The following is a 23,179-nucleotide window of genomic DNA, read 5'->3' as shown; positions in this document are numbered from 1 at the left end:
TAATTGAATGTGCACAAAAATATAAATAGATAAACTGCAATAGGAAATAAACACACCAACATAAGAAAGTAAATGTATTTTTTTCTAATAATTACAATAGTCATTAAATTTGTCATGATTACAACGAATTTATCTTACTTATTTTTAGCAGAGAATGGCATTCGAATACTCTCTTTGTACTGTCGTCCGAATATTCCTCTAAAACTGCTGCGTAGTTTATTGTACAATTCGTTTCTTACAGATGTTGTGAATTTAGAAGTTAAACAAGAAATTACAGAGATCACAAATATAAAGTTGTACAATAATAGTAAACGGAAGTTACCAAGCCATTCGATATGTCCAAAATCGCCTAACAGATCAAAGTTGGTCATACCTGAAAAAATATTATAAAAATGGTTTTAAATACACTTGTTACATAACACAGTAAATTTCATATATTTTTAGAATACAATTGAATATCAATAAAAATTCAATTTATTAATAGTAAGTATAGACAAAATAGAATGCATGTGTGGCTATATATAATCTCCTGGTATAATTATATGGAATAAAGACCGACTCGACAATTTTATGTGAGATGTAAATTTGGTAATTGACACTGCTACGTTCCCGTAAAATTTATTCAATTAAATAAATATAATTTAGTTAATTTTTCTTTTTAAATTATAAATTTCAATCGGTTTGAACATAAATATCGCTGATAAACATTTTAAAATGTCGACGCAGTCTATGCGTGGACAAAACAAAGCGTCTACGCAAATAAGAATTGGATTGCCTCGATGTTTCCATAAGGAACCTGAGGTGCAACACTGTATTAATTTTTTGACATATAATTAGGCAGTGTTAAACGAAAAGCAGTCAATCTGAGGACTCAGCGAAAACTGGGACTCTGCTGAATCCGATCTGTTGGTCTGTCTTTTTACACTCCATTAATTATAAAATAAAATCCACAATTAAATTTTAATTAATTAACCCTTTATTTCGGGGTGTCATTTGGCCCCGTAATATTTCACCTGTATATTTCCTATATTAGGAAAATAGGATAAAGGTAGTTATCAAATTCGAAAATAGTTTTTAATGGCAAAAATTAAATAAACTAATAATTTATAAAATACTCGACGTCTAAAACCGACGGGGGGCTTATCGACACCATAATGAGGCCGAACCTAGACATGATAAACAATAACAATGATTATAAATATTTTAATTAAAACGGAAAAATTTTCAGTACGTAACAAGACATTATAAATTTATTAACTTTTTGTAAATTTTAACTACGCAAAAGTGTTACAAAGCCAAAATCTGCAGTTTGCGTTATTAATATTCAATCCCTGGCGGTTTTGAATCATCCTGGAAATACCCTGGAAACACCCTGGAATCACGGGGGATCCACAGTGGTTACACGGTAGGTTTTTTTCATTTCATTACCATGATTCCACGGTGGTTACACGGTGTATCCACCCTGATTCCACGGTGGTTACACGGTGTACCCACTGTGATTCCACGTACTCCGCGTAATCACCGTGGAATCTCGGTGAGTACACCGTGTAACCACCGTGGAATCAGGGTGAGTATACCGTGTAACCACCGTGGTAAAATGGCACAAACCCACCGTGTAACCACCCTGGATCCACCGTGTTTCCACTCCCAGGTGTTTCCAGGGTGATTCAAAACCGCCAGGGATTTGGAAAAAATCTGGAAAACGGTTGACCCTGTAAACCAGCTTCGCAACTTCTCACTGTTTTTTATCTCGACGAGCTCGAAAAAAGGAATGTTTTGCCTTCACTACGACGATTCAAAAATTCAAAAACAATTAAAAGAAACAAGTTAGCCAAAAATTTTTATTTACAATCATTATGAACGAGACACATAGATTCGGGCAGAAGTGAATTGAAGTAATTGAAATGAAGAGACGAAGACATTTTGATTTAAATTATGAGGCCAAAATATGAAAATATGTAAGGGCATTCAAAAAACCATCATATTTTCAACGTTTAGAATACTATGAACTTCGCGTTTATCGCAAGAGACCATTAACAACGAAAATTTAGTGAAAATAATAAAACAATTGGTCAATTATATTATGTCCTATTCAGGGGAATGAGATGAACTATTATTGTTCAAATTATTTCGTAAAAGATATCTCTTGAAAAAATTAACCAATTGAGAAGGTTCTTGCAGCAATCAGTGCGATATATCTAGTTCCAAAGCTGAATAGATTTTGAAATCGATTCATCAAGTCCTATCTGAGAAATTTCCGAAAAAACGTTGTTTACTATTTGATTATCTAACGATATCTTTCGAACAAATCAATCAATTCGTTTGGTTCTTACGGCAATCATTACGTTTTTTCATGCACTGAAACGGATTAATGCACTAAGCGCGTTGTTGGATTCTAGAGATAATGCAATTCTAAAATCGATTCGTAAAGTCGGTTCTGAGAAATTTGAAAAAATTTCAAAAAAAAAATCAGGAGAACGGTTGAGTCTGCGGGCCAGCCCCGGACCTTTCCACAGTTTTCAAACTTATTGAGCTTAAAAACAATATTGTAAATACATTTCCTAGCTCTTCAAGCTCAGAAACAATTTAACGGGAATTTGTTTTTTTGGTCTTCACACTCAAAAAATCCAAAAAACGATTGACGCTGTTGGCCAGCCCTGGATTTAATGAGTCTGAACTCGTAAGAACGGCTGGTTCGGTACTCACACTGAAGGATCTTTGATCTGATTATTGATCCTAGGGTAACGCCAATAAAGACCCTATGCTTGATATTTCGCTATAATCATATTATGGTAGACGATAGGGATTACAAAGGGCGTGTTCACCTAAAAAGGTGAGAAAACGGTCTTGTGTAAAAAAGAGGCAGACTGCGGTCTCGTTACATTAATTGATTAATTAATAAATTCATGGGGAGTATAGACCAACTTTGATCTATTTCACAAAATCAAGGTTCCTAATAAGCTCGAAGATTAGAAAATCACCTAATGACGGGTGAGGGCCAGTTTGTATTCATGGCATGTCCGAAATCTAACTGATTATAAATAGAGGGGACCTTTTGTAGGGTGTTGAAGTGAGGTTGCGTCTGACCATTTTATCTCGAAACAACCTGTTCAACAGTACAGAGAACAAGTGCCACAGGGGACCTCCCAGCCCTCTTCGGACTGAGTCTCTTTATCTCCTGAGATGTCCGGAGTGTGCAACATACAGAGGTATGGACTCGTGGTGGCCATGGTTAGATACCACGCACAATGAGGCTTTTCATCGTACCTCGGGTTGACATCCACCCTTAGTCAATTGATTATATATTTCAATTAAGATTGTCGTCCTGAGAGGAAGTAGGGGCTACGCAGCGCATGTACATTCAAAAGGGTAAGGATACGGCCTTTCCATTCAAACGGTGGTGGACTTTGATTCTGTTACACTATTTTTCTTTTTTACATACATTCATATACAATCATATATACCTTCATATAGAATAATACATTATTTTGTATAATTAGGCAAAATAATTTTTTCCGGGCAGCGAAATTCAAGTTACAAAATAAGATAAAATCTTATAAAAAAACATACAACTCAATTAACTATATTTAAAATTGAAGAATAATATAAAATCGATATCAAAAAAAAATTATAGTCGGGAAAATTTTATGATGGGGATATTTTGTTCGGTGTATTTTGTCGAGGGATCAAGACTTCTAATACAGTGGGGCTTGCTCACAGGTCAACCATTTTCCAGATTTTATTTTATCGATACTCAAAGTTGTCGCATCACGAATTCAAAGAAAACTTTTTCAAGATTTTCTGCGATTTTTAAACCTCTAACTCAGGTTGAAACTTCTTGCCAAAGCTAATATAAAAATGAAGCATTTGATTCTTAATTACATTACTATAATTGGTTCTAAAATGTTTTTAATATTTTATACTTCATGACACAAACCTAATATTCGTGAAAGGAGTGGTAATGCTGAACTGTGAATAAGAAGGAGCACACAGTTCGCGATAAGATGTGTAAGCGGAGTGCCTTGTGGTTGTGGCATAATTTTTTTCACACCTGGTAATCCGTACAGTCCAACAGTACTCGTAATTGCTACGTAAAGAATAACAATTACTTCTACTACTGCACCTGTTGGTCCCAATTTTGATAAAGAACTAATCCCAAGAGTGAATTGCTGGAATGAAATTTTATAACTGTAAAAGTGAATTTCAATATTCGTTAATAATAATGATAGTAAATAAAGCTAACCCGTGTAATTAATGGCAGTGCTTTAATTCCAATTAATAATTCCAACGTATTTTGGAAAGCCAGTAATGCAGTCGTTGTAGACAAAAAAAACAGAGCTAATATTGCAAAAGGATACAATAAAGTTCTTCTTACCCACCAAGTTTTCCTTTGTTGGTCTAAAACTTGTAGTTGGAATTGAATTTCAATCAACCTTTCGACCAGGTTCTGTTTAAGTATTCCGGTTTCAAAAAAACTAGAAGTCGAAGTTTTATTTATACACTGCTCTTCATCATCAAATAACGTTTCATAAATGGGTTGCAGCATTGGAATCGATTGAGTATGTACATCATCTCTTGACTCAGGACTGTAAAGCCTGCATAATTGAAAAGCATTGTTGAGTTTTTTTGATATTCGAAATTGTTTTGCTATACAAAGGGGCTTTGATATACAATAAGGTAATTTGGTAGTCAAACCTCCAACAGTTAACCCTTACTTTAATTATAATAATTTCAAAGATTATATTTTTTAGCACTTGAAAACAAAAAACCAGAATTTTTTACCACACCGTTTAAAAAATATAATTCATTAGACTTTCGTGAAAATACATGGGCTCTTATGGCTGTCTTTATTCAACTCAACAGAAAGTTGATAATTTGTAAAAAAATGGCACAGTTAACCTAGGCAAAAAAACTATTCAATCTATGATATAATATCTAAAATATCTGGTTCCATGCGTTTTGAGCACCTGACAAAATACCCCCGACATAATATCCCCGACAAAATATCTCTGGACAAAATATCCCCAGTTTTGTGTCAGTTTTTTTGGCTTTTTTCACTATTTTTGCTTTCTTTTCATGGGGATATTTGTCCGGAGAAATTTTGTCGGGGATATTTTATCAGGTGCTCAAAACGCCTGATACCAAAATATCTACCTACCGAATTTCGAAACAATTCACCACATGGTTTTTTTTTTAATTAATTTTTTTTGTGTGACAGAAAGATTTCTGTCTTTGTTTTGTAACCTATTCTGCGTCCCTCTTATTTATACTAGGGAAAAAATGGCGGTTCTGCTGTACGCGCAAAATTTAAATTATTATTTACATTCAAAGAATGAACATATATTTATATGATATTCGTTAAATACTGGACTGGTAACAAATACAAACTAAAGAGAATACATAAAAAATAATTAAGGTTTTTTATAAATTAAAAAATTATTAGATGCGAAGATTAGTACATTATTTACATTTATAAATAATTTTTTTTTAAATTGTGAGCGTCTGTTACATTTATTGTATTATTATGAACTGTCAAAAATTAACCGGGATTATAAGGTTATATTTACTACACATACACGTGATGCACATTAAACTAGCAAAGAGGCTAGTGTAAACAGAAGTACCAACTTTCATTAAATAACAACTATTGGTACTGTCTACTTGCAGTCAAAATAATTTATGTAACTTGAAAAAAAAAAAAATTATTTTATTTTCTACGTATTAATTATAGCTTATGAAATATAGTTACTAATTATCTTAAATTATTATGAACTTTATTGAATGATTAGTCAAAGAAAAAAAACAATTTTGACATTGTTTTGACTTCGGAATGCGGCTACCAAATTACCTTAATCACTACTTAATATATTTGAACGTCTTAAGATGTTATTTCTATAAAAAATTTAGATATTTGGAGAGCATGGATCGTGTAGGATTTTGTCAATGTAATAGATGAATTTTAAAAATAAACTAGCCTTGTGGGCAGGTTTAAAATTAGTACTTTTTACGAGGAGTTTTTAGAAGTCAAAGATATTATTAGACCTCTGTTTTTGATTATATGAAGCAAAAATAACGTTTGATATACATAAATTACGCTTGACCAATCTTGCCTTTCTGAGCTCAATTGCTAAAAATTTTTTATTTTTGTTATTAGCTTTACATTATATGATATGATTAAGATAGAGTGGAAAGAATATTTTCATTGTCATATAAGTATGGTCATGCCGTACATGAACTCAATAAGCTAAATTTTTATGAAAGCCACTATCAATTGAAATCTTGTGAGTGTTACATTTAAAATTAATATATGCAAGCATTTCCGTGAATACTGGAAAGAAATCGGTACTTGTATTAGTAAGTGTGTACACGAGGGAGAAGTAAAACTTCTTTAGCTTATATTTACTGAATGCTATAATGAAGTTTTATTTCAAATTAATCTTATATGTAGGTAACAAATTTAATGTTATTATTTATGTTCGTTTTTAATGCTCAGGGGGTTATCCCCGATAGTCCAACTTTACGAGGGCCACACCTGAGCACCAATTCGTTACTGCTGCGACGCTTCATCAACAAGATGGTAAGCATGCGCAGCAGGCCAAGTTTTGTTGCCTTAGAAGACAGAGCAATCCAAAAATAACAGCTTTCTGTATCCGCGATGCCAGAAACTCAATTTGCGACGAACAAGCTAGTATTCGAGCTAGTGCAGGCACAAAAGACTGTTTCATCCCTTCTAGGACGCCAACAATGAGTACGACAAGTTTGACATGGGAGCCTGGGTAAAGTTTGCCAATTTCAAACAGAAGATTCTGATATATCTGGTGTTTGTGATCTTCTTTAAACTTGACGTTATACTCAGCTGATGAACTTACGAAATATTTCCTGGCAGATAAGGTAGCACTGGTGTTTTATCGATACCTAGCATATGTCTAAGATGATAATAAAGTACTCGCAGAGCAGCATTGTGACGCTGAATGTATGCACCTCTTGCCAGCACAGGACATGCTGATGAGAGATGCAGAAGCGTCTCAGGATGTTGCTTACACACCCAACATAGTGTGTCGGGTCGCTGCATCTAGAGCACTTTAGCACGGTATTCGAGAGAGTTGATCACACCATCTTGGCAGGCAAAAATATACCCTTCGGTCTCGGACATCAGGCCAGCTGACTTAAGGAAGGAAAACTGGGTAGACAAGCCATGATCACGCACGTGTTTAACGAACACGCTATGCATAGACTTGTCCATGAGTGTACTAAACACTTTTTGCGGCTCAGCGTTCCTGATGAACCTCTTAAATTCCTCCTTAGGTAGTTTACTAAGAGGGATTACTCTTCCGAGACCGAGGGATTTTTCTGCGTACATTGCTGCCCTATACACTTATCTAAAAAATTAAAGGAACAAGAAAATTTTATAAATTTTTTAGTGATTTTTGGAAGGCTGTATTTTCGAGACAATTAATCGTATCGAAAAAATAAAAAAAGCAAATTGAAGCTTAAAATCTCAAGAGAAAAAAAAACCCCCGAGTAAAACCCAGTAAACACATTGACGTAAATTTGACGTCAGAGTGACGTTACGCTATGTCATCATTTACGTAAGATATAAGTCACGAATGAGTCAGGTGTGACTCATTATTTCCCACTTTTTTACGTAAGATTATGATGTGAAACTAATGACGTATGCATGATGTAAATGTGATGTCTGTGTGACCTTCTATGATGTCAATATGACATATGGGTGATGTCAAAATTATCAATTCGGAAAAAAAATTTTGAAAAAGAAAAAAATAAAATGAAATACCGAATTTTTGATTTGATTATTACCGCGCGAACGCATTGTGAATTCTGAAACAAGATTAGATAACGTTAAATGATGAAAAAATCCTGGGCGTCTGCTGGGTTCGAACACGGCTCCTCTTGGCTGGTAGTCCTGAACGTTGCTCACTGGTCCACATCACGAGAGTTCAAATCTCGTGCTTAATTGATGTATTTAGAGTGAAATGCCGGAAAAGACAGAGTTAATAAGTTTTCGTGATGGATTTTCACAAAATTTAAAAAACTCCATGAACTTATATGAAATTTTATAGAAGCAATATTTGTCGACCTTGATGATAATTGTATAAAATTTCATTAAGTTTCATAAAATTTTTTAATTTTTCGTTGTGATGTGAAATTTAAAAAATCTTATATAAAATTTTGCGAAACATTAAATAATTTCACAAAATCGTATGAAATTCAATCGATTAAAAAATTGTGATACTAAACTTTAAAATCATAATAGCAAAAGAGTTCAAACTGTCGTTACATTTTCTTTGTCATCCTAAATGATATTTTCGATATATCATTTAAAAAAATAAAGTTAATTTTTTTATGCTCACGCTAATGTTTTAATCTAAAACGTCTGAATGATCTATTATCGAGTTTATCGATTACTTTGACCCAAAAAATGTTCGACGTGTCATTGTTATTTTTACACATTTACACATGTTTGAAAATTCATTCTATGATTGTTTTATTTCAATAAATAGATGATAAAAAACTATGACTCGGACATTACATCAGCATTGCGTAAAATACTGACTTGTCACTGATGTAAAGATATGATTTAAGAGTGACATCCACATTACGTATAACCGTGACTTTGCTACTGACATAAATGTATGATTTTAAAATTACGTCATTATGATATACGGATAATGACTTTATTACTACATAACAATGTGATGTAGATTCTATGTCAAACGTACGTAATACATGAGTCATAACTGTGACATCGTACAAGAGTCATGCTTACATCAATATGATGTCACAAGCTCTACATCATATTAAAGTCATGTAGAACGTCAGATTGACATCAAATTTACATCAGATGTCGTGACATTGCTATGACCTACGTATGACGTCAAAATAAAGTCATGTGTTCACTGGGAACATACAAAAAAAATAAAAATTTTCTTGTTTTATCTCGTTTTTCGGAAAATTTTTTTTTTTTTCTTTACCTCAAATTTACTGAATAACTAACGCAAAAATGAAAGAAAATCCAAAAAAAAATCAATTTTTTCATTTTGGTAATGATTACACAAATTAAGTAACAAAACTCGTTCCTTTAATTGTTTTGTAAAACTTTGAGCAATCGGTCCGGACAAACGGTTGAATGAATCAATCTAAAAATTTTCAGGGTTTTTGGGGGTACGTCAAGCTGTGAAATCACCTGGTAACATTAACTTTTTCATCAATATTTGCAAAGGAGCTATGAGTTGACTAAAAAACCAGAAAATGGCCATTTTTGTGGGTTTTTCAAATTGATATTGAAGATTGTTACGTTCCCGTAATATTTTATTGATTAAATTAAATTAATTATTTTTAATAAATTAATTTTTTGCAATGTAACGGAAATCGGTTACGATAAGAGAGTCGCCGTGGCTCGCGGGCAGTCAAAACAGATGACGATGCATGAGACCTGGGCCACGACGATTCTCTCACAGAGAACCTGAGATGCAGCGTCAACATTTTGTCAACTCTGTTGACTTTATTATAATTTTATAATGACTAAATAGTCAGTCCTTCGAAAGAGCTCATAGAGCTCGAACCTCTGTTCTCCATGTAATTAATAAATTACAATTTATCGTAAATTAATTCAAACTTATTTTGGGGTGCCAATTGGCACCCCAATATTTTCACCTACACTATGACCTATCCATTCACCTGCTGCTATAATAAATAAAATGGAGACCGGGTCGGAAAATACATTTTAAATCACGAGAATTAAATAAATAAATAATTACAATAAAATAATCGACGACCAGGGCCCACCGGGGGTCTATCGATACTCCAATGAGGCCAAACCTGAATTAAATTTAATAATTAAAAATTATTTTTATTTTTAATTAGTTTGGGGTAATTCTCAAAACGTAACAGTGGTGCTATGACTAGGATCAGTGACCATTGTTTATAGACGATACAAATAATTATTAAATAATTAAAAATTAATATTGGGAATTATTCAAAACGTAACAAGATGAAAAAAATTTTTTTTTTTTAAATCGAAAATGAAACTTGAACGGGATTTTTTCAAGTTTTTCAAACTGCCCTTTAAATTACTGTGCGACCATTAGTTGCTGAAATATCGATAATCAAAGACAAAAGGATCCTTTTTCATTTGAAGGCTGATATCTCAACAGCAAATCGTCATACAGAAAATCAAAAAACAGCAAATTGTAGCTGAATAAATTTCCTAAACAAGCCGTGAATTGGTTTTTTCGAAAATAATTTTCCCGGCCCCGTAGACCTAAAAAACAAAACTAAAAAATTTATAAAAATTTTGTCTCGACCGATTTCTTATGATTTCACAAAAACCGTAGCTCAGAAAATTATTTTAGTGGAAGATCTTCAAACTAGAGATTTTAAGCTTCAATTTGCTTTTTTTGTTTTTTCGATACAATTATTTTTTACGAAAATACAGCCTTCCAAAAATCACTAAAAATTTATCAAATTTTCTTGTTCCGTTTATTTTTTGGATAAGTGGATAAGAACGCTCTCTTATGCCCATTCTCATGACGATGAACAACTTGCATAAGGAAGTCATCTTCGTCTGCAGTGAAATTGACAATTCAGTATGTTAAACCCAAAATCAAACGATCACGTAGACACTCCAAACTCTGTAGACCTCTTCCACCGATGTGCCGGGAGAGGTATAATCTGGTGACTAAAGATTTAGGGTGCATGCTCAGATTGATGTTCATGACTTTACGCGTCATGATATCGAAGTCTCTAAGCTCTTTTCGGGTCCATTTAAGGACACCGAAAAAGTAGGGTAGAACCGGAACAGCAAGCATGTTTGTTGCGGCGACTTTGTTCTTGCCGGAAAGCTTTGAGGACCAGATTTTTCGGAATCTCCGCACATACTCACTGCAGAGAGTCGTTGTGATTTTAGATACGTCCTGCATAGGACTTCCGTCAATCCCTACATATTTCTACGACTCTCCGGCATCAAGATGATCAATGACGCTCCCATCTACTAACTCGATATCTTCGCGCAAATCAGAGCACTGACCCTTCACCAGATTAACGACCGCGCATATGTCCAGCCCAATAGTCATGCCGACATCCCGTGTATATTGTCCCACAATGTTCAAGGCTGTCTGAAGGTGTTCCTCATCAGGAAATATACCTTTAGATCATCCATGTAGCGTAAGTGGGTGATCGCGAATACTTCCAATCAGTTGGTGGGCCCACTCAGTATCCACGGGTACGGTGTAGCGCAACAGATATTGGCAGCAGTGAGATGCAAAACAGCAGAGGGCTCAGAGAATCTCCCTGAAAGACTCTTCTTTTGTACTGTACAACTTCGGTTGCACGCTTGTCGTTGCCACATGAAATGTGGAACCGTGTTCGCCAAAGCTGCATCGTACGCTGAATGCATCCCACTGTATCGTGATTGACCCCAAAGCATTTGAGCAAAAAGAGGATAAGCTCATGAGATGTTGAGTCAAATGCCTTGCTGGAGTCAATTCAGGCCATTGACAGGTTACGTTGATAGCGGATTGCGTCTTGAATGACACAACGATCCACTAACAGATTCTCTTTGCAACTTGACAGGCCTCTTTTGCTGCCACGTTGTTCGTGTATCTGCTGTCACACAGGTTCTATCTTCTCCAGAATGCAATCATTTAAGATTTTAGTAAAAATCTTATAAAACGCATTCAAACAGGTGATAGGCCTGTAGTTATTCGGGTCAAACAAGTCACCTTCCTTGGGAATGAACACGGTTGACCTTTCTACAAGCCAGCACGGAATTGGTTCGTTGCCTCCTATTATTATTATTATTATTGTTATTATTTAGGGGTTTAGTTATATAAAATAAATGTATATTTTATTATTCATATTAATATCTTAGCACTAACCGTTTGAACATATGTAAATGTTCTTATTCTCCAGCACCTTGTAATGTAAAAATAAGTTTTGAGAGGTTAGAACGCAGTATAGAGCTAATTTTCAATACCCCAGCTAACGTCATAACAGTAAGTTTAAAAATACACCATTTTTACTTTAGTAATTATAATAATAAATGTTTCGATTTTTAAGCCTGTAGGTCTTTAAGATCGAAGTCGTGAAAATTTTAATTTTTTACACCCCCGCAAACCTCCATAAAAGCTTTCTGAAACAAATTTACGCCATTTATTTTCTCTTCGCAAAGCGAATATTTGCTCCGAATTCAAAGTCTATAGGTCTCTTGGTTCAGAAACGGAGGAATTTTAATTCTATGTACCCTTGCAAACTGTCTTAAGTAAATTTTCTATAAAAAAATTTTATATTAGTTTCCTTATACTGTAGCTAAAATTCATTTCACATTTAAATGTTTCAGATCTTTTAATCAAACTATCCTCCATCAATAATATTCATTTAAAATTTCAATTTCATAGATCTTTTGTCGATAAATTGGACAAAATGAAATATTTGACTTCCTTGCAAACCGCTGTAAGAGTCAGTTTCCTAAAAAAATTTTGCAGTTGGGATGTTTTCCTTTTTAGAAGGTTATCGTAGCAATATAATCAGCATAAGCGTCGAGTGGTAAGTCTGGAGTTGAATAGATACACCCTATTATAATGTCACTATGGGCACATTTAATTTTGACAATCACTTGTTCAATGCAGCTATTAGTGAAAATTATAGGTTTAACTGTAATGTTTCGCCTAACTGCATTGAATACGCCTCCTCGTCATAAAAATTCACTTGTTGTTGCATCTCTATCTTTCCTAAAAATTACGTATAATTTATCAATAACTTCACCACCTATTTTACGTAACGTCTTGAGTTCGGCACGTAGGGCTTTGAAATGATTCTGTTATGCAGGAGTGAGGTCAGATTTGAGCAAGATATTAGTCATCATTAGGTTTAGCTTTAAGTAACGTTCTAGCCTCAGAGACCGAAGAAATATTGACCAACAGAGGACTCGTTTTACTAGTTTCAGGTTGACCAAATCTTCGGACTTTTAAATTTGAAAGTAAGCAAGATAGCTCCAGCGGTAATAACTCTTCCGGTTTAGCACGATCATCAACCAAACATTCAGCACTGACGGGATTCGTGGACTTGGAAACATTAAGGGCAATGACTTTAGATTCTCGTCTTCTTCTGTCATTGAACTACGAAATTATGTTATCAAGATTTGTGGGCAGATCACTGCCAAATGACTTTAGGTTATTTTCCACGGTGATAATCCTTTGTTCGAGTTGTTTTAATTAATTACCTACAACCTTACTCTGCTCAGAAATTTTATAAAGTTCGGATTTTATGCTAGAAAGACTCTTTACGACCTTGACCTTCAATGGGATGGAGTATCTTCTAAACGATTGCTCGATCTTATCCAACATGCGGTCGTCATCGTCCGACCCAAGCATGCCGACGAAAACAATGACCCTAACCTCACTTATGCATCGGTCGCACTTCCACTTGAGTCCATGCTTTTACACATCGATGACGATTTCGTTAAAATCCCTTGAGAATAGATCTGTGCACATCGCATGAATCATTCTCACATTCAATACACCATAGACTTAAAGAATTTTTTTTTTCATATACTCCGAACATACACCACATTTATGTTTGGATGCCATTGTCTACTTTAAACACTTTTTATCAAAAAAAAAAAAGAGAAAAAATTTATTGAAAAATTATATCTGGGTACATAATTTATCGGTAGACGAACATAATTAATTAGTTAATTAATTAATGTAATGGGACCGAAGTCCGCCTCCGTTTTACCGGAGGCTGTTTCCACGCCCTTCCAAGCATACACTCGTTGCGGGGCGATCCCTACCTCCACCCCAGACGACACTCAGCCGGAAAATATAATCGAGTAATGACTAAGGCGAACATTAACCAGAGGTATAATCAAAATTCCTCATTGCGTGTGGTATCTAAACACAACCACCACAAGCCCATACCTTTCTTGGACCAAACACTACTACCATCTCAGGAAATAAAGACACTCTGGTCGAAGTGGGCTTGGAAAGGTCCCCCGTGGTACCAATTTCCTGTATCGGTCGACAAGTTGCATAGATTAGTAGCGAGACGCAACTTTATCTCAATACCTTAAAAAGGATTTCAACCACTTATAATCACAAAGATTTCAGACATGTCATTATACACACTTGCCCTCATCCATCACTAAGTGATTTCTCATCTACGACCTTTTTCGGGCGCCATGATTTTTCAAGACAAATCATGGCGAGATAAGGCCCACTCGAGAAATTAATTAGTTAATTCAATTAATTAATGTTTCAGGACCGAAGTCCACCTCCGTTTTACCGGAAGCTGTTCCCGCGCCCTTTTGTTCCCGGCATACACGCGCTGCGAGATCATCCCCATCTTCCGACCCAGACGACACTCTTAGCCAAAAAATATAATGAAGTGACGACTAAGGTGAACATTAACCGGAGATGTAATCAAAAGTCCTCATCGCGCGTGGTATCTAACCACAGCCACCACGAGTCCTACCTCTATGGGCCACACAGTTAAAGGAATTTGTTACCACAATAATAACAACTAATTTAAATAAAATAGCAGGAAAAATTAACGTGAATTACGGCTTTTAAGGCCGGTCGCCAATTTAAACTCTTTTTAACAACTTTAAATTCAAAATCAAATAATTCATCACAAAAGTTAGGAAGCTATATATCTGAAACGCAAGAAACATTGTAGCACGAATAATTATTTGACCGGTTGATGAAAATTTACAGGAAAGTAGATGAATAGTGAGCTCTTTCGATTGCCACCGTAACCATTCAAATCGAAAGGTTGACGTGTCGACTCTTTCTTTTTGTCTGAAGTGTACTTTTTGTTTGTTTAGTTCGAGAAAAATTATTCAAGTAACCATTAATATTAAATATTAATGTCACGGTGTACTATAGGATATACTATAGTACAATCGAAAAAGGTAATTGTGACTCAGTCAAATGACAGAGGTATATTTAAACAAGATTGTTTTCAAACTTAGAATATATCAGTTCTGAAATATATTCCTTACCAGGGACACCATAAGTGGTTGGGCGCGATCCCGTGATGAGCACTGAATTACTCCCGCTGCTGCTGCCTAGCACTGGTGACGTTTCTCTCCACCATATCAATATTTTCTCCCATGGAATTGTTTCTCTTGGTTTAAGCAACCTTTGTTTTCTTGGTTAAAGCATACGAAAATACTCACGTTAAAAGAATAGTAATTGTTCGGAAAAGGTTTATTTTTTTCATACGAAAAAATGCAATATTGCTACAAAAAACTAATACATCTTGTTTCAAAAATAAATATCGCTTACATTAAGAAATACAAACTCTCGACATGCAAAATATTAAAAAATTCGAAAGCCGTGATTTCAATGATTAAGAAGCTAATTTCATGATCCCAAACTTTTAATCAGAATACCGCATAGAAGAACAAAGACATCAACATGCTTAAAGCAAATAAATGAACCCGCCATAGAAATATTAGTTATTCAAATAAATTAAAATCAAACCATTGAAGAGAACTATATATAGTTGAATCGAAATAATAAATCCGAGACGTGAATAACTTTAACTCAGATATTCTCAACTTAGAAAGAAAAAACGATTGTCGATAGAATAATCATTTTAGCAGATGAAATACACTGGTCACAGAAATTAAGGAATAGAAAAAAAATCCGAAATTTTTAGGTGATTTTCAACATGCTGTAACTCGGTGAAAAATGGTCGTATAAGAAAATTAAAAAAAGCAAATTGTAGCCTCAAGTTTCTAGTTTTCAGATCTGGACCTTAAAATTTTTGATCATGCACGGTTCCGGAGTAATCATAAGAAAACCAACGAAAAAAAAATTTTCAAAATTTTTGCTGGTCTTTCAATACCTCTATGGGCAACAATAAATTTTTTTGAATAATCCGACTGTCTGACTTTTCTAGGAAATTTTATGCCCTTTAATTTGGCGGCCTGAAAAAGTCTACGACGATTTGGCGCCGAGTTATCATTGATCAAAGCAAAAAAGTTCATTTTGGCTTTGATAATCAATAACTCCGGATGTATTGGTCGTACAGAGAATGGAAGCAGGGTTTTGAAAACTGAAAAACATTCTCTATAAGGCAAAATTAGTGGCATTTGATAGAAAAATTTTTTTTAAAGCGATATTGTTTAGTAATAAACAGGTCAAAATTCACAAATTTAAGGATATTCGGAAATCTTGCCATAACTTTGGATATAACGGATGAACAAAGGATATCTTCGTCTTTTTTTCAACCTCGAAGTGTCCTGAAAAAACCCTGAAAATTTCGAATCGCTGCGATTTTTCTTTCTTAGTGCCCCGAAGCTTTAAATTTATCGATTTTGTCAAAAATCACCACAATTGGTAGTTTCTCGGTTGTTGTTCATTTTTTCGATTTGAAAATGTTTTTTTTTACCGATAATCTTCATTTCTTCGATCAAAAAGATCGATTATCGAAAAAAATTGAAAAAAAAAAAAGTTTTGAAAAAAATTTTATTTTTTTTCAAAAATTTTTTTCTTTCAAAATTTTTTTTTTGTTGCATCTGCAATGATTTATCATTGTCGAAAAGAATTCCTAAAATTTTTTTTACCGCCGGCATTAGAGTAACCCAAAGCGTCTGTTTGTTTAGTTGACATTTAAAGCAGATGCAGTTACAGCGGTAAAAAAAAATTTTAGAAATTTTTTTCGACAAAGATAAAACATTGCAGATGCAACAAAAAAAAAAATTTTGAAAGAAAAAAATTTTTGAATAAAAAAATTTTGAAAAAAAATAAAATTTTTTTCAAAACTTTTTTTTTTTCAATTTTTTTCGATAATCGATCTTTTTGATCGAAGAAATGAAGATTATCGGTAAAAAAAAACATTTTCAAATCGAAAAAATGAACAACAACCGAGAAACTACCAATTGTGGTGATTTTTGACAAAATCGATAAATTTAAAGCTTCGGGGCACTAAGAAAGAAAAATCGCAGCGATTCGAAATTTTCAGGGTTTTTTCAGGACACTTCGAGGTTGAAAAAAAGACGAAGATATCCTTTGTTCATCCGTTATATCCAAAGTTATGGCAAGATTTCCGAATATCCTTAAATTTGTGAATTTTGACCTGTTTATTACTAAACAATATCGCTTTAAAAAAAATTTTTCTATCAAATGCCACTAATTTTGCCTTATAGAGAATGTTTTTCAGTTTTCAAAACCCTGCTTCCATTCTCTGTACGACCAATACATCCGGAGTTATTGATTATCAAAGCCAAAATGAACTTTTTTGCTTTGATCAATGATAACTCGGCGCCAAATCGTCGTAGACTTTTTCAGGCCGCCAAATTAAAGGGCATAAAATTTCCTAGAAAAGTCAGACAGTCGGATTATTCAAAAAAATTTATTGTTGCCCATAGAGGTATTGAAAGACCAGCAAAAATTTTGAAAATTTTTTTTTCGTTGGTTTTCTTATGATTACTCCGGAACCGTGCATGATCAAAAATTTTAAGGTCCAGATCTGAAAACTAGAAACTTGAGGCTACAATTTGCTTTTTTTAATTTTCTTATACGACCATTTTTCACCGAGTTACAGCATGTTGAAAATCACCTAAAAATTTCGGATTTTTTTTCTATTCCTTAATTTCTGTGACCAGTGTATAAAAATGCACATAGCATTTTGAAATTAACGAGTCACCATTACACCGACCCCAAGATAAAACGTCTTCGTTACTCGCACACTCTTCACAGAAAAAATACTTCACGTACCGAATAAACATTCTTTACACAGATTTTCTCTCACGTTGACCTGCATATCCAACTACACAAGGTCTTTTACATTTCTCCGAATATTGACCCACACATTATTCCACACTATGACCCACACATCTAGCCCCACACTATCCCACATTTCGTCCCACACATCCAGCCACATATCATCCCACATATTGACGCACACATCCAGCCACACATTATCTCACATATTGTCCCACCCATAGACCCACACATTCGACCATACATTGTCCCACACATCTAGCCACACACTGTTCCACACATCCAATCACACGTTTTTCCACACAACCAGCCACACATTATCCGTCTCAATGACCCACACATTGACTAACATATTATCCCACACATTGACTCTTATATTGGCCTACACATCTTGCCAAACATTATCTCACATATATTGACGTGTGAGATAATCTGTATGAATAAAGTTCTTCCGGGATGCGAAATATTCTTTTTTGTGACCGTTATAGGAGTTATGAAGTCGTTTCATCTAGGAGTCGTTGTGAGCGTAACTCATAAATCTGAAATTGCCAAAACCACACCATTTTTTTTATGTTTTATCTGCGCAAATAATTATTTTATCGACGATAGTTTATTTTCTCCGTTTAGGGTATCCAAGTCAAAATTATTCGTGTTTCGGATTTATAATTTTTATTCAACAATACAATTCTTTTCAATCGTTCGATTTTTATTTGTTTGAATAACTAATATTCCCTATGGTGGGTTCATTTATTTGCTTTAAGCAGATTCATATCTGTATTTGTCTATGCAGGATTCTGAATGAAAAATTTGAACTTTGAAATGAAATCAATAATATCCGACAAAAGTTGCGACATTAATTAATAACCTATTCAACATCAAAAAAAGGCCATTCGGCAGCCGAAATGGAAGGTAGATTTTCCAATTAATCTATATAAAAAGTTTCATACATACATATCTTGTGATACATGTTAGTGTATAGTCATGATATGAAATTAGGCTCGTTTTCTAAGAGTAATAGTAAAAAACGACAACGACTATTTTCGATAGAGAACTTCAGATAGTTGATTTGACAAAACATTATATAGGTAATGTACTAAACTAACCTTCACGTAAACAAAGTATAGAAATTTTAATTAGTATGAGATCATAATTGTAATTACTATTACGATGGCAAGATCAGTTATAATTATAGGACGTACAGGTACGATTGAAACAGCATAAATAATAAAAAAATACTTTTAAAATATAAAATAGCAGTGAAATTTACAGGTTATTTTGTTCACACTATAATACAACTGACAAAATTGTATTATAATGGCAAATGCATAAGTTATGTGAAATGAAAACCATATTTTCAACATTTTTTGATTCCATTAAAATTTTTAAGGCTATCAAATTATTGGAAGAAATGGTCAAAACCCCGACTAGAATTTTTCATAAGGGCCTGACGAGGTCCTTATCGGGTTAACCTTATTTCAAATAAGGTCCCGATCAGGGTATCCTGACGAGGATCCTGATATGGATGTAACGCTTAAGACCCATGAGGTCCTTATCGGGATTGCCTTATCAGGACCTTACCAGGATATCCTCATCACACCCTTATCAGGATTGCCTTATCAGGTCCTTACCAGGATATCCTCATCAAATCCTTATCAGGATTACCTTATTAGTAATTATTTAAAAAAAAATATTACATTGCAAAAAAAAAATAAGAGAATTTTAATTCGATCGAGAATGTTATCTATTGTATTGAAAGCATTAATTAGAGGAAGTAAACATATTTTTTATTGATGAAGAAATCCTGATAACTGCTGGGCTCGAACCTGCGTCCTTTCGATTCAAAGTCCTCGATGCTATCCACTAGGCTGACATACACATCTGATCTTGAAAGTGTGTATATCATATTCATTATGATGTCAAAGAATAACTGATGAAGAAGTAAAAAATTTGTGCTACCATGATTGACGTGATTTTTATACAATATTCTTTGGTACTTTGTTTAATTTTTAGCCTGTGAATGAAATATTTAAAGGGATAGGATAGCTTTTTTTTGAATAAGGATATCCAGATAAGGTCCTGATCAGGAACTCGTCAGGTTGACCCGATCGCAAATAACTTTTTTTTGAATAAGAATATCCTGACGAGATCCTGATCAGGAACTCGTCGGGTTGACCAGATGGCAAATAACTGTTTTTTGAATAGGGATATCCTGATGATTTCCTGATCAGGAACTTGTCAGGTTGACCTGATGGCAAATAACTTTTTTTTGAATAAGGATATCCTGATGATTTCCTGATCAAGAACTTGTCAGGTTGACCTGATGACAAATAACTTCTTATTTGAATAGGGATATCCTGATGATTTCCTGATCAAGAACTTGTCAGGTTGACCTGATGGCAAATAACTTTTTTTTGAATAAGGATATCCTGATGATTTCCTGATCAGGAACTTGTCAGGTTGACCTGTTGACAAATAACTTCTTATTTGAATAGGGATATCCTGATGAGGTCCTGATCAGGAACTCGTCAGGTTGACCTGATGGCAAATAACTTTTTTTTGAATAAGGATATCTTGATGAGGTCCTGACAAGGAACTTGTCAGGTTTGCCCTAATAAGGCAAACCTTACATTAACCTGATAAGGTTCCGTATCCGAAGGTTATGGTACTTCAGGCAAATCAGGAAGAAATTCTAGTCGGGACATTAAGTTTAAGGTCTTTAATTAGAGCTTACTAGACAAGCTTTCAAATACTTTTTACTGGAATTATCTATCAGTTTTAGTTTTAATGTTATATGAACTTCAACAGTGAATAAAAACTGACTTTTTCGAAAACTCGTGGAAATTTCAAACAGCCATAACTTCACAACTATTTGAACGATTCAGCCCATCTTTGAACTTGATCAAGGTAATCGCCTACACGGAAAAAAAAATAGTAGTGGCTACTCTCTGGGATAGTACTGAGTACTTTCTGTAAAAAAAAAATTTTAGACAGTACTGTATGCTATCTAGACTGTATCCACTACTGTCTAGACTATATCCACTACTGTCCGGGATAGTACTCAGTACTTTCCAGAGAGTAGTGGATACAGTCTAGATAGCATACAGTACTGTCTAAAATTTTTTTTTTACAGAAAGTACTCAGTACTATCCCAGAGAGTAGCCACTACTATTTTTTTTTTCCGTGTATAGAATAAGTGTGGAACATTTCATTAAGATCCGATAAGAACTGTAGGTGCTATCGTAATGACAAGACCAGTTATAATCATACGTCGTAAAGGTACATTTGATACATCATAAGTAATAAAAGAAATACTTTTAAAATATAAAATAGCTGTGAAATTTACAGGTTGTTTTGTGCACAATAAAACACAACTGACGAAATTTGATTATAATGGCAAATGCATAAATGATGTTGAATAAAAACCATATTTTCAATATTTTTTGATTCCATTAAAATTTTCAAGGCTATCAAATTATTTGAAGAAATGGTCAAAACATCAAGTTTAAGGTCATATATAAAGCTCATGAGACAAGCTTTCAAATACTTTTTACGGAAATTATCGATGAGTTTTAGTTTTAAAGTTATATGAACTTGAAAGTGGATAAAATTTTTTTTTTTTTAAAAATCGTGGGAATTTGAAACAGCCATATCTTCAAAACTAATCGAAAGATTTAGTCCATCTTCGAACTTAACCGTGGTAATCGCCCATGGAATAAGTGTAAAAAATTTAATTAGGATCCGATAAGGATTCTAGGCGCAATCGTGTTCTCAAACTCGGTTCTATTACATATATATATATATATATATATAAAATAAAACATCAATTATAATTTTTCTTTTATATTATTTTTTTCAAATTATTAAAATTACTATAACTCGGAAACTATGGACTTTATTGACTTGACTCATAAGACTTTTTTTAAAGGGAATAAAATTTCCTATAAAATTCCCATTAGCATTTTTAGTGTACTTTCATTGGTTTACGTTCTGCAAGCCAATAAAGGTCAATTTCATAGGAAAAATGACTTCCGCAACGGACGCAAGGGAAACAGCTGGAATTACAGCTAAATAACTATGGGCACTTTTGAAGAACACCAAATGCCATACAATTTGCGACAAAAACCGCGTCGATATCATAAAACGCAGCTGAGTATTAGAAAGTTAAAAAAAAAGTAATTTAATTTACGTGTATTTTAAATGGGAAATCTGTGGAATCAAATGGAAAGTACTTAGGATTGAAATTAAGAGTCCAAACTGTCAAGAATTTTTGTTTTAGCATAAGGAATAATATTTTGATTGATGAACAACGAAAAAAATACTTTCGCCGGAAACGAAGCACCCTAATATATGTATATATATTAGGGTGATTCAAAAAACGAACAAATTTTTTGTACGTCTTCTGATTTTTATAAGTAGCTAACGATGCGTCATAGGAATAATTGGCAGGCATAATTTTGAAGGGAATTGAATGCTCTACAAAAAAAGATTCTTATCATTTTTTGAGAAATCTATTTGTTCAAAAGTTATTTGAGGTTGAAGTCGAATTCATATTAAATTTTAAGATTTTTTTACTTTTCCGGCGAAATTATCAGACCTATTACTAAATATCATTGAACCTTTTTTGTAGACAATTTTATTCCCTAGAAGTTATTTCCAGTAAAGTTTTTTCGAATTCCGCATTGTTTTCTAGTTATTTTTATTTTAATGTCAAGCTCTTAAAATCGATCAGAAGACTATTTTTTTTATGAGCATGACGTTAAAATGAAAATATTTTAAAATGATATTTTGTAATAGGTCTGATAATTTTGCCGGAAAAGTAAAAAGACATCTAAATTTACTCTGACTTGACTTCGAGCTCCAATAACTTTTGAACAGATAGATTAGTCGAAAAATGATAAGAGACTTTTTTTGTAGAGCGTTAAATTCCCTACAAAAATATTTGCTGGGCTTATTCGTATAATAAGCCATTGCCGAGGTGAAAAATTCCAAACTAAAAAAGTTCTTTTTTCCATGTTATTTAAACGTAAAATAGAAATTTACGATGAGCGACCTTTCAAAACTGATATTGAGAGCTCCCGTGTCCACAGGCTTTTTTTTTATGACTAGGAAGATATTTCACTGCAGGTTTTGAAAAAAAAAAAATAGTCGATTTTTTAGAACCGGTCTAATGTATGTATATATATATATATATAGTGAAAACCTAAACATGCAAATAATCTTTTCAATAAGACAATTTATAGATAAATTGAGAAAAATATAGATAGCCCGAACTGGGAATCGAACCCAGACCAATTCGGTATCGCGCCGAGTGCTTTACCAGTTGAGCTATCCGGCACTATACTATATTCCGTTCAATTTGATCTATAACTTATTGAGCCACACCGTCCATCGTACGGTAATACACCATTTAAATATAATGGAAACCTAAA

At 33.7% G+C, this 23,179-nt stretch overlaps 1 protein-coding gene across 6 annotated transcripts in view; it reads right to left on the bottom strand.

The window, feature by feature from the left end:
* LOC130664877 (protein Lilipod) overlaps positions 1-23,179 on the bottom strand; it is a 111,231-nt gene continuing 88,052 nt past the window's right edge. For 2 of the 6 annotated variants that reach the window (XM_057465049.1, XM_057465050.1), the window contains exons 8-10: positions 4,244-4,595; positions 3,938-4,169; positions 21-373 (exon numbers count right to left, since the gene is read on the bottom strand). In XM_057465049.1, the coding sequence (XP_057321032.1) occupies positions 135-373; positions 3,938-4,169; positions 4,244-4,595 (823 nt within the window). In that variant the 3' untranslated portion in view covers positions 21-134. Of the gene's footprint in view, positions 374-3,937; positions 4,189-4,243; positions 4,596-23,179 lie in introns of all 6 variants that reach the window. The other 4 variants (XM_057465052.1, XM_057465053.1, XM_057465054.1 and 1 more) reach the window with 4 other exon arrangements.

The sequence above is a fragment of the Microplitis mediator genome, chromosome 3 (assembly GCF_029852145.1).
Source record: "Microplitis mediator isolate UGA2020A chromosome 3, iyMicMedi2.1, whole genome shotgun sequence".
Lineage (NCBI taxonomy): Eukaryota > Metazoa > Arthropoda > Insecta > Hymenoptera > Braconidae > Microplitis > Microplitis mediator.
This window is presented reverse-complemented; position numbering and strand designations above follow the sequence as displayed.